Below are 13,202 nucleotides of genomic sequence, written 5' to 3' on the forward strand. Positions count from 1 at the left end.
ATATAGCATTATCCAAGCATAGCCATTTATACACAACATAATAAGTTGTACACAATACAGCATACTGCATGTATAACCAATTATACACAATATAGCATGCAGCATGCTACACACGTAGACAAGTATACACTATGTAGCATACTGCACGCATAGCCATTTATACACTATGTAGCATACTGCACGCATAGACAAGTATACACTATATAGCATACTGCACGCATAGCCATTTATACACTATGTAGCATACTACACGCATAACCATTTATACACTATATAGCATACTACACGCATAGACAAGTATACACTATATAGCATACTGCACGCATAGCCATTTATACACTATGTAGCATACTACACACATAGACAAGTATACACTATATAGCATACTGCACGCATAGCCATTTATACACTACATAGCATACTGCACGCATAGCCATTTATACACTATGTAGCATACTGCACGCATAGCCATTTATACACTATAAAGCATGCTACACACGTAGACAAGTATACACTATGTAGCATACTGCACACCAAGCCAATTACACACAACATCTCATATTGCACACACGGCCAGCATTAAAGACATTTGAAAGCATACTTGGAATCGAGTCATGTGTTGGTTCAAAGGATCTCCAAAACTTTTTTGACACAAAATACAAGTCTATACCGGACAAGATGTAATGTTTGAAATTGTTTTAGAGATAAATTAATTGGTAATACTAGCATGTAGTCTCATATATATATATATATATATATATATATATATATATATATATATATATATATATATATATATATACAATATAGCATGGAAAAATTAATATGCGAATAATTCATTTTTATTTTGAAATTTTAATAGATACATATATAGAAATATTCATGAATGTAATTTTCATAGTTTAAAAAGCAATATGTACTTGTTAATTTGATCGAATCGGTTTTTTGCAAAAATGCTTAATTACATTTACAATTAATGCTTTAATTAAATTATTGACAATCATTATTTGTTTGCTGTTGTTGAACACCAGACTCAACAATATTCCAGCTGTATGACGGCGATCTGTAGATAATCGAGTATGGACCAGATCGATCTACTCAACTGGGATATGATGACATGCATCAACAAAGTCCACGAGTCTGACCATCCAATCGTCTCTTATGGTGAGGTGAGGTGAAAGGTCGCGTATACGATAATTGCACTTATATTACGACGTGCTTGCAAGTTTGTGTGTGTGTAGCTGCTTGTGCTTGTCCAGACTAATGCCGATTTTATAGTGCAAGGCCACTGCGATACCATACAGCAGGTCAACATGAATACCCCACTCTGACACAATATTTGACTCTGTGCCGAAAAGTCGTTGTTTTAGATCCTTAATGCCAAGCGACAGACAGGGTAACAACAAGTACCAATTTTCAATGTCTTTTGGTATGACGTGACCGGGGATGAAATCCCGGACCACCGAGACGGTCTCATCTGTTACGACAAGCATTGGTTGCGGTAGACCAATTCTAACCCGGATCTTCAAAGATTCAAATGCCATGAAAAACACAGAGTGAGCAAACACAATAACAACATCAAGTGTCATCTAGTGGCTCAACATCTCATGTAGCGAAATGATAATGTATATTGATTATAAATATTTTTTTTTGTATTGTCAGTCTCTTACAACACCTTTTTATGTGTGTAATCCGTCAATAGTTGTTTACAGCTGGGCTTTCTCTGACTGCCGCAAGACGACCTTCGCTCACTTCTGGGGGTTCTTCAGGATATATATGATCGGATTGATGAAGAGGTGCGACCAACAGATGTAGATAATGATGGTGTTGATCAATCGTCCGGCAAGCTCCATGCGTGGATCCACAACAGTTATCACTGAATAAGGCGTATACGTCAATAGGAAACATACCATAATCATAATGATCATACGCAACAATCGCATTTCCTGTCTGGAGTTGATTCCTGTGTTCGTTTGTTCAGTGGAAGTAATATCTGTCTTCTTATCTGCAATCTTCTGCTTGGATTTCTTGAAAGTGAGAAAGATGGATACGTAGCTGTAGCAAATGAGTGGAACTGACGTTAAAAGAAAACACGCAGCAATAATCAAAGCAAAATTATCTTTCTTGCTCATTCCACAGTACTTCTTGTTGGGGTCGTACCCAAACTCTCCCATTATGTCAGTCACTGGGAAGATTAAGAGCACGGCATAAAAAAGCCAACTGACGGCGATGATGATGGCATTGTTCCTCGGCCTCCCATACACCGTGTTGTAGGTATTGGGGTGAACGATCTTCAAGAAGCGGTTGAAGGTCAGAAGGGTGATAGCATTACCCTCAACGCAAATGTTGGTATACAGAACATAACCAAAGAGTTTGCAGAACACGAGTCCATAGATCCAGCCATTGAAGAACGAGTTGACAGCGATAAGGGGCAGTATGATCCCGGAGCTTAGGAGGTTGTTGACACTGAGGTTTACAAGGTATATGTTACAGGTTTGCTGCCTTTGACTCTTCCGAGTCAACCTGTAGATGCTGATGATGTTGCCCACAGTTCCTGCGATGGCGATTGCAATGGAGGAGACAGAGTGAAAGATGCGAAGTTCAGTAGATAGTTCCTCATAGGTCGACGTCGAGTTCTCGGTGACAGACATTTTGATTCTAGAATGGAAAAATAGAGCAGTTTATCAGAGGAAGATTGTTCTGGCCATTAACTATCATATTCCATTAACCCCATCCTTGAAGTATGACTAACAAGAAGGCAGTGTTATCACTATTCACCGCCATGGGAAACTTAGGACTTTTCTTTGTTTAAGTAGTAGTGAAAGATACACAACAGCTAAGAGTCCTATAAAGTTTTAAAAGCGATAAGCACAGGGGCCGATTTATGTCATCCGAGAGATACATGATTAAATGTGAAATTAAAGCACAGAAAATACCCCTTATCTGGACTAAATATTTTATGGCACCAATCCTTGAACTCGATCTTGATAATTATCACTTAGATTTGCTAACTTCAGAAGTTTCTGAGAAAATGTGTCCTCATTGCAGACACTAGGCACTATGTAAAATAGTGATGGATGTGTATGCCCAAAATCTTAAAACATATAGCAAGGTAAATAATTTTGGAAACAAATATTTACGGCACAAATGTTCGAAACACCGTCTTGACAAGAATCTCAAAGATAAGCATGCAAAGGTTCATTCATGTAACGTCAGTAGTTTCATAGAAAACATGTCCCCATTGCAGACACCTAGCACTATTTTGAAAAGCATGGAGCAAAGGGCATAACTCTGTAAAAAAAATTGTGGCACCAATTTTCAAAGCTAGTCTTGACAAGTATTACTTATACCCCGTTCACATGCACAACATTTACTAACGTAAGTAATTTTACACATGTGTAACTATACATACGTGCGTATATGTAAATTTACCTTGCGTTCACATGAAAAGCATCTTAGTTGTGTAAATAAAGTATATAAATTGTGTAAGGCACACATATTCGTTCACGACTTTCAACTCAAAACAGCTGTTTTCCTATAAAGTTTGAATGAGAAGAAAGTTACTTCGTCGAATATTTTCGCATGAAGCAATAGGTGTTTGATTTAATTCGTACACAAAGTTTTGACTCCCTGAAACCAAAAAAAAACACTGTCCGCTCAAATCTGTATATACGCATTAAATTTGGTAAACGTATCTATTTCTACACACGTATGCACATATACAGACATATGTATAGAGGCGCATGTGAATGGGGTATTAGATAAGCATGCAAACTGTCGTTCATGTAACTTCAGTAGTTTCTGAGAAAACGTGTCCCTATTGAAGACTGTGCACTTAGTTGAAAGCAGGCAGCAAGGACCATGACTTAAGTATATCTTACATAAGCATGCAAACTTTCATTGATGTTATTTTAGTAGTTTCTTAGAAAACGTGTCTCCATTTCACGCAGTATGACTTAGTTGAAATACATGGAGCGTGGCCATAACTCGGCAAAAAATTCATTTACAACATCAATTTTCGAACTCATTTAATGTCATTACTCAAATAGTTTTTAAAAAAATGTGTCTGCTTTGAGAAGGGGACGGAGGGACAGAAGGAATGGGTCGGTGGTCGGGGAATAATATATTTATATTTATGCTCAGTGACTAGATTATTACTGTGGTAAATGGATCAGTGTGCAAACGCATTTTATTCTAAACTTCCTTGGGAGTATATTACCAAGTCTCGTATGAGGCGCTAGAAGGCATTAGATCTGATGTTATTACCACAGCTAACCTGTTTTACCCATCAAGTTTTAGCTAATCCTTTCCCCGGTCAAAATCTAACACTCGCATCATCGAACTCACCCTTTTGCCTAATGATCTCACCACCGAATTCAACCATCAAGACCTAATGTTTTCATTATCACACTGACCCTGTTACAATCAACGCCTAACGGTCTCGCTACCAAATTCACCATTTTTCCTCGTCACAACATAATACTCTAATCAAACTAACTCTTTTACAACCAAAAAGTAGCGTCCAGGCTATCGATCTTACGCTTTTACCAGTTCGTTGATCTGAATCTAGTGATGAGACTGTAAGACCTAAGGGTAAAAGGGTTAGTTTGATTATGAGGACATTAGGTTTTGACGAAGAGAATAGTGATTTTAGTGGAGAGAATGTTAGACTTGAACATCCTGTGAAGAAAGAACGGGCAGCAGATTGGTAGCGGACTAGGAATCCTACGAGGGTCGATAGAAGATAGAAGGCGTATCCGAGACAGCTTTGGACGTATTGACGGAGGAGACAACCTGTGAACGTCTGATGTAGCTGGTGGTAGATGGGGACCGAAGGCTTTAGGAACGGATAAAGCCAGCACAGTAGAGACATCGTAACTGAAGGCCGCGAATCGCTTGAGGGGTAGGGGGAGGCTGTGGGTTTGTGAGTGTGTGTCGGTGGTTGATACCGTTGATTCTGGTGTAGACAAAATCTCCTTGACATAACTGTGCGTCTGTCCGTCGGCATAGTAACTTGGGCACTAGGTTCAGACGGTTGGTTTGTTATGGCGGTAACACGATGATACGTTGGTGACATAACAGCATGAAATAGGGTACATCATGCAGAACATGTTTTCATGTATGACATCATTGCATGAGTGACCGTGTATCTAAAACACAATTTATACAGCGTCCGACTGGAATGGTTCAATCGATTCTACAAGTCAAACGATTCTACAAGACAGGATGCTACACTATCTTACATGGAAAATAGAGTGCGACTGCACGCAATTGCTTTTAACGCTTCATCAAAGCTATCAAGCAAGCCCAAGGGCATGAATCATGCTTAGACGAGAACGATTGACAATATCCAGACGAGGATCTTTCAGCCAGTACCAGACAACCAGACAACCTAAATAAACAAGGCAAGGAGTGAATCCACCCTCCAAATGAGAACTTGATCTTTAAATCGGAACAATGAAAATAAGAATAGACATATGAGCTAAAGTTCCAAGATTTATTCTGTATATAAACAAGCATAGTAGGAGAGAGCATGGGTGGGTACACACATCTGTTATCTGCGCTTGTGTGCAGTCAACAGCTTCTGAGGCAGGACCAAGGGACCAAATTGGAGAAATCCCTGTACGTCTGTCACGGAGATGTCACGGAGATAGTGGGAAGAGAAGATCGTGTCTGACTTCCAAAAGCACCCTTCCATGATGGTGGACAGGTGGTGCAATTGCTGTGCAAGGTCATAGTAGAGGCGACAGCTTGTTTCTCATGAGGATTGGACGCGATCAGTGTTGGCAATCCAGCAAAGGTGTGAGCCTGTAGTATGGTTGCAAAAGCTGGTTCTTCGCAATAAAATCACAGGGTTGGCCCAGAAAAAATCACCCACTCTCTAATTAACAATTCAAACTGAATCAAATGAGGGATTGAAGTTCAGTAAAGATGGAGAGCCTCGAGGCCGTGGCACAGAGTTGATCACAGAGGTGAGGTGAGGTGGAATTTAACGTCGCGTCCAAGATTATTGCACTTATATAGCGACGTGCATGTACGTGTGTGTGTTTGTACGGCTGCTTGTACTAGTACGGACTGATGCCGATTTATGGTGCTAGCTCAGTGACATACCATGCCGCAGTTTAACATGAATACCCCACTCAGACACAGTATACTGACTCAGAGCTGTGCAGTCCTCGTTTGAGCCCCTTAATGTCTTCAGTGGTTGAAAATGAGTGGAAATGAGCGTGACAATAGGCCTCAAACGTTTCTAGTAGAGGAAAGGTCAAATACGCATGCCAACGAGGGACCTCCGCAGATGCTCCAAGCACAGTGATGGAAGATTTCGAGCGATGGAGGGAGCGGCTGAGAATATGGCTGCGGAAGGAGGTCGTCTCGTAGTGGAAGACGGTGGAACCTTCTGTCAGCGAGTTGTACAAACGTGCTGAACCACATCTGAATTGGCCAAAAGGGTGCAGTCAAAATCAGTATGAGGAGACTGGTGCCAGGCACTTTCTGAAGGGAAAAGTCATAAGCTTTGACACCTTCCCATCACAAGAGCAATGTGTTGCAAGATCAATCTCTTGGAGACAATATCCCGTCGATGACAGCCTGTTGCCTATCACACTGGGGGTTGGCTATCACATTGGAAATCTCGGGATGTGCCTCGCTCGAACCTGAATGTTGAGGGAGTGAATGACCCACAAGAAGTCAATAGATAGTGACAGGAATGACATCGACTTGGTGGAACGAAGGGGGTCTGACCAATGGGATACCACCAGGATGACAGCCTTGAACTCGAGTTGGTGATGTGAAGTTTCTTATTTTGGTGCTGACGAACGCCCTGCTACCTGAACATCATGGAAGTGTGCTGCCCAGCTGACGGTTGGCTACAAAGAGACTCTGTCACAAACATTCGATGTTCAAGGTGAAGCTGACCCCTTAAAAGTGATGGGTTGTGCTGAAGTCAGAAGGTCGAGGATCTGTTTCCATGACGTAGCAGGAGTGGTTTGCTTCGTGAACATCTTGCACTATGGCTTGTATTCCATTAGCAAAAAGGGGTTGAGTTGAATATGGAAGCTTATATAAATGAAGGTTCATCCCAAGTACATTCTTGAAGAATACCCTGCTGACACAAAACCGTAATGGATCCCGAATGATGGGATTGGAGGTCCAAGATATCCGTGATTTTATCTTAAATCAGAATGTCCGAAACTCAAGTACTCTTCTGTAGACTTGGTGGAGACTAAGGAAATTGTAATAGCCTCCGCCGCCGGGAGATTAGTAGACATCAGGGGAAGCATTCATCAAACCATGGAATCAGAGTAAGCCAATCACAATCAAGATGAAGTAAAGTAAATGTATGTGTAGAACACCATAACAGGATCGGATGAATCAAAAAACTCCCAGACGAGGAGGAAGTGGTGTGATGATCCGCTTCAATACATACTTGCGTATTATGCTGAACCTGAGGAACAGGAGCAGCTGACTGAATAGGAGCAGTCTGTGTGCGAGCCAGCGTGGGAGTCAAACCATCCAGGGTAGGCAGCCCACAACGATTCTGGAGAGCAGAGGTCATACCTGAAGTTTGGTGTTGGATCATTAACCTGGTCTCTATGGTGCCAAGAGGTAGGCAGTGGCTGCATGTATGGAGGAAGCGATGCAAAAGGACTCGATCCAGATGAAGGAGGTGGTACCCGAACTGGAAGCGGAGATGCCGATCACAAACGGCTCAGAGAATTCGATATTCGTAGGAGCGGGAGTGATCTCATTGGCAACGTTTTCTGAAGAACAGTTGGGATGAGGAATGATCCAAGTCGAATAACGTAATGTCGATGCTCCTAATAGTGACTTATCATCAGACCTGTGAAGATCCGGGTTAGAACAGGTCTTCAGCAATCCATGCTTGCTGTAAAAGGCGACTATGCTTGTTGTAAGAGGCGACACACGGGATCGGGTGGCCAGGCTCGCTGATTTGGGTTGATACATTATCGAGCTAACGCATTTACCAACAAGGTCTAAGGTTCTCATTACACAAAATTCGATGTTTCCCATCAACAAGCACTTTCCCCTTCAAAGTTACATTAGCGTTCACCAGAAGAAACCTTATCCCATATTGATCCAACTACCTAACTAACCCTTTCCTCCATCAAGAACTAAATTTTTAAACTTATCCTATCTCGCACTATGCATTTCTTCTTTCTTCTTCGACGCTACGTGGAAGCCGTCTTGAACAGACTTTCCAGGTTCTGAAAGAAAACACTTCAACTGCAGACAACCCAGCAGGCTCTGTTTACTGACCAAGAAAAATCAATTCATCCAAACACCTCCCAGCATAACCATGGTCACTACCCAACAGTAACACATAGTTCACGCACTGTACTCCTGTGCATAGCGACCTAAACGACCTAATCGCGTGAATAACCAGATCATTCTCTTTTTCATCGCCACTCAGTGGAGACGTGTATTTGAATCAACCGCCATAAATACGCATAAATTTGAGGATAAGGCCTTACTCCTCACCCGTTGTGTCAAGATTTTTCTTGACGAGGCACGGGTGGCCCAGTCGTCTAAGGCGCCGCGATTCGCTGTGCGGAGTTGCGTCCTTTGGGCAGGCCAGAAACCTATGATTTTGGGTTCGAATCCCAATTTGCCCCGATTATGTTTCTAGGTTTGTCAACATCATACCCGTGGTCGTGGGTTTCACCGAAGAGGTAAACGACTGAGACCTGCATCACTTCGGGCTTTCTTCCCACCCACCAGGAAATAACTTGAATGCTGTTGTAAGCGGTGTTAAACCCAACTCACTCACTCACACTTCCTCTGACCCTCATCAGCCTTACATGATGGGGGAATCCTTCAAAATATCTTCGGAATTGCCACAGACGTGACAGACGTGAAATGGACAGGCGATCAAAGTCACAGGGTTCTGACAAGACCAAGCCGTCTGCCATCATGAAACCCAAGAAATCAAATGAGGCACCTGTCCCCTCCTTCGTTGCTGAAACCTGGGAAGACCCGGGGTAGAACAGGTCTTCAGCAACCCATGCTTGCTGTAAAAGGCGACTATGCTTGACGTAAAAGGCGACTAACGGGATCGGGTGGTCAGGCTCGCTGACTTGTTTGATGCATGTCATCGATCCAAATTGCGTGGATCGATGCTCATGATATCAATCACTGGATTGTCTGCTCCAGACTCGATTATTTACAGAAAGCCGTCATACAGCTGGAATATTGCTGAGTGCGGCGTTAAACAACAAACCAAACAACAACCTTCGTTGTTGAACCACCTCCGGATTCCTCTAAACCTGCCACTCAGTGGAGAGGTGTATTTGTTTCTGACAGATTCTTGATGGATGACATCCCTCCTGTGATACCTAAACAGTCCGTTCCGATACCTCTGAATCCACGTCTACGACGGAAAAACCAACGTTGTAGGATGTTCGTAAAGTGCTGGTGGCAATCAATCCAACCAGGCCTCCAGTGGCTACTACTTCTATTACCGCCGCTCCTGTTTCGTCAGTGACCAGTTAACGTTCATCTCCCTCCTCTGCGAACTGTTTCGACTGAGGCTGATCGCGCATCTTTGCCCTGGCCTACTAACTATCATCCATTGAATACTGACCGCCTCCGTGGTCTAGTGGTAGAGCGTCCACCCGGAGAGCGGGTCCGGGGTTCGATCCCCGGCCGCGGCATACCAAAAGACGTTAAAAAATGGTACTTGTTGTTACCCTGTTGTTAACGATCGGCTCGGCATTAAGGGGCTAAAACAAGGACTGGTCGGCTCGTAGTCAGTATACTGTGTCTGAGTGGGGTATTCATGTCAAACTGCGGCACGGTATCTCAGTGAGCTAGCACTATAAATCGGCATCAGTCCGGACTAGTACAAGCAGCCACACAAACACACACACGTACATGCACGTCTCTATATAAATGCATTAATCTTGGACGCGACGTTAAACCCCATTTCACCTCACCCTTGAAAGCTGTCGTGGGAACAAGCAGACCGGGTACTACTTCGACTACAGATCAACAAAGCAAGGATCGGCCGGAGGTCGATCGTCCATTCAAAGTAACGGTCACCGTTAGGACGTTCGTCTCGGGATAGGCACTCTCAGGATTGGTGTTCAGCTTTGGCTCGTCAATCGGAGGATCGTCGTACAGGTTCGGTTCTTCATTCGGTAGGCGTTCGGGTTCACCTAGTCACTATCTGTTGTTATTGTTGTTGTTTGTAATTTGCAATATTCCAGCTATATGACGGCGGTCTGTAAATAATCGAGTCTGGACCAGACAATCCAGTGATTGACATCATGAGCATCGATCCACGTAATTGGGATCAATGACATGTACCAACCAAGTCAGCGAGCCTGACCACCCGTTCCCGTTAGTCGACAAGCGTACCCGCCTTTTACGGCAAGTATGGGTTGATGAAGACCTATTCAACCCCGGATCTTCACGGGTCAGTTTGATTACGCGAACATCAGGTCTTCACGAGGAAAAAACTTAACCTAGTGGTGAGATATTGTTAGGGCTTGACGGTAAAAGGGTTAGCTGGATAATAAGGATACTGAGATTTGTCGATCACAGGGTTAGTTTGATTACGAAGAAATAAGGTACTGACCAGGAACATTGGTACTTTTAGTGGTGAGAACGTAAGGCCTTGACTGTAAAAGCGTGAGTTTGTCTTGATGGGAATAGGGTTCAGTCTGGTAAACATGAATGAAACATAAAAGGGGGAAAGTGAGTGAGTGAGTATGGTTTTACGCCGCTTTTAGCAATATTCCAGCAATATCACGGCGGGGGACACCAGAAATGGGCTTCACACATTGTACCCATGTCGGGAATCGAACCCGGGTCTTCGGCGTGACGAGCGAACGCTTAAACCACTAGGCTACCCGACAGCCCCCCAAAAAGGGGGGAAAGTGCTTGTTGATGAGAACAATCGAACTCTGTGTGATGAGAACGTTAGGTCTTGCCGGGCAAATGGTGAGTTTGGTAATCATAGTATTAGATCTTGATGGGGACAGGGTTAGTTTGGCGATGAGAACATTAGATCTTGATGTCGAACGAGTTAGTTTGGGGATGAGAACATTAGATCTTGATGTGGAAAGGGTTAGTTTGGGAATGAGAACATTAGATCTTGATGTGGAAAGGGTTAATTTGGGGATGAGAACATTAGATCTTGATGTGGAAAGGGTTAGTTTGGGGATGAGAACATTAGATCTTGATGGGGAAAGGGTTAGTTTGGGAATGAGAACATTAGATCTTGATGTGGAAAGGGTTAATTTGGGAATGAGAACATTAGATCTTGATGTGGAAAGGGTTAGTTTGGGGATGAGAACATTAGATCTTGAAGTTGGAAAGAGTTAGTTTGGGGATGAGAACATTAGGTCTTGCCGGGCAAATGGTGAGTTTGGTAATCATAGTATTAGATCTTGATGGGGAGAGGGTTAGTTTGGCGATGAGAACATTAGATCTTGATGTCGAACGAGTTAGTTTGGGGATGAGAACATTAGATCTTGATGTGGAAAGGGTTAGTTTGGGAATGAGAACATTAGATCTTGATGTGGAAAGGGTTAATTTGGGGATGAGAACATTAGATCTTGATGTGGAAAGGGTTAGTTTGGGGATGAGAACATTAGGTCTTTATGTGGAAAGGGTTAGTTTGGGGATGAGAACATTAGATCTTGATGGGAAAGGTGTAAGCTTGATAGTGAGGACGCTTCGCTTTGGTGGTTAAAAGGTTAATTTGATGATGAGAGTATTAGGCCTTGATGGGGAAAATTGCGAATTTGGAGCGACAACGTTAGGTCCTGACACTAAAAGGGTTAGTTTGTCGGTGAGAACTTTAGGTCTTTACGGGGGAAGTGGAAGAATTTAGTGTCGGGAACGATGGAGTATGAACAGCGAAAATAGTGGAAGGGTTAGTTTCATAATGAGGAGGCTACGCTTTGGCCGCAAAAGGGTTAGTTTGATGATGAAATCATTAGGTGTTGACCAAGAAAAAGTTTATTTGTTTGTTGTTTAACGGCGCACTCAGCAATATTCTAGCTGCATGACGGCGGTCTGTAAATAATCGAGTCTGGACCAGACAATCCAGTGATTGATATATGAACACCGATCCATTCAATTGGGATCGATGACATGCATCAACCAAGTCAGCGAGCCTGACCACCTGATCCCGTTAGTCGCCTTTTACGACAAGCATAGTCGCCTTTTACGACAAGCATAGTCGCCTTTTACGACAAGCATAGTCGCCTTTTACGACAAGCATAGTCGCCTTTTACGGCAAGCATGGGTTGCAAAATAGACTTGTTCTACCCCGGATCTTCCGGGTCGCTAGCCCATTGAATCACCGTGGCGGGGTATACCAGTCCGAGCCGACCAGTCCTTGTTTTATCCACTTGATGCCGAGAGCCGGGTATAACAAGGCCAGGGGATCGAACCACCGACCTTCCGGTAAACTTTGAACCCAGCAGGGAAAGGCTAGGGTCAGTGATGTCAGCGTTACTTTAGTGAGTGTGCTGCTTGGTCGACAGACAATGCTGTCTATTTTGGCACATACTGCATCAGGTATCGCAACGCACGTCTTATGTTGACTAAATAGCATGTGGAATAATTATCATGCTTCACTGGCCCCACCCTTGTGGGAAAGACTAAATTGTGGATTGGGTGTCATCCCTGGTGTGACCTGGCTACTGTCATCCAATCCTGTGCCATCCCGCCGCTTAGAGTTGTGGCAAACGTGTAATATTTGTGTTAAGGCAAATAGATATTGATGTGTGAAATACCGAGATGTTACTCACCGGTCTAACTATTTCTCTGAAGTCTCAGGTGCTGTTCCGACGTTGTTCGGGCAATACAGCTGTATAAGTGTTGTTCGGGTGGTCCAGTTGTTCACACTTTGTCCAAGTGCTGCAGTTGTTCAGACTTTGTTCGGGAGTCAGTTGTTCAGACTTTGTCCAGGCATCAGTTGTTCAGACTTTGTCCAGGCGTCAGTTGTTCACACTTTGTCCAGATGTCAGTTGTTCAGACTTTGTCCAGGCGTCAGTTGTTCAGACTTTGTCCAGGCGTCAGTTGTTCAGACTTTGTCTAGGCGTCAGTTGTTCAGAATTTGTCCAGATGTCAGTTGTTCAGACTTTGTCTAGGCGTCAGTTGTTCACACTTTGTCCAGGCGTCAGTTGTTCACACTTTGTCCAGATGTCAGTTGTTCAGACTTTGTC

The 13,202-nt window shown here is 43.3% G+C and overlaps 1 protein-coding gene across 1 annotated transcript; it reads right to left on the minus strand.

The window, feature by feature from the left end:
• Positions 1 to 1,679: 1,679 nt before the first annotated feature.
• LOC124150275 (G-protein coupled receptor moody-like) lies at positions 1,680 to 12,928 on the minus strand. The gene is made up of 2 exons (XM_046522247.2): positions 12,786 to 12,928; positions 1,680 to 2,658 (listed from the first exon to the last, which is right to left on the minus strand). Exon 2 carries the CDS (start codon positions 2,649 to 2,651, stop codon positions 1,749 to 1,751), a length of 903 nt encoding a protein of 300 aa, XP_046378203.1. The 5' UTR covers positions 2,652 to 2,658; positions 12,786 to 12,928; the 3' UTR covers positions 1,680 to 1,748.
• Between the last annotated feature and the right edge of the window lie 274 nt (positions 12,929 to 13,202).

This window comes from Haliotis rufescens, unplaced genomic scaffold, assembly GCF_023055435.1.
Source record: "Haliotis rufescens isolate VD_foot unplaced genomic scaffold, xgHalRufe1.0.p SCAF_33, whole genome shotgun sequence".
NCBI classification, from domain to species: Eukaryota; Metazoa; Mollusca; class Gastropoda; order Lepetellida; family Haliotidae; genus Haliotis; species Haliotis rufescens.

Bases quoted from the DNA above. Each gene is read 5' to 3' on its own strand.
- LOC124150275 (XM_046522247.2), bottom strand. From the start codon at position 2,651: ATGTCTGTCACCGAGAACTCGACGTCGACCTATGAGGAACTATCTACT.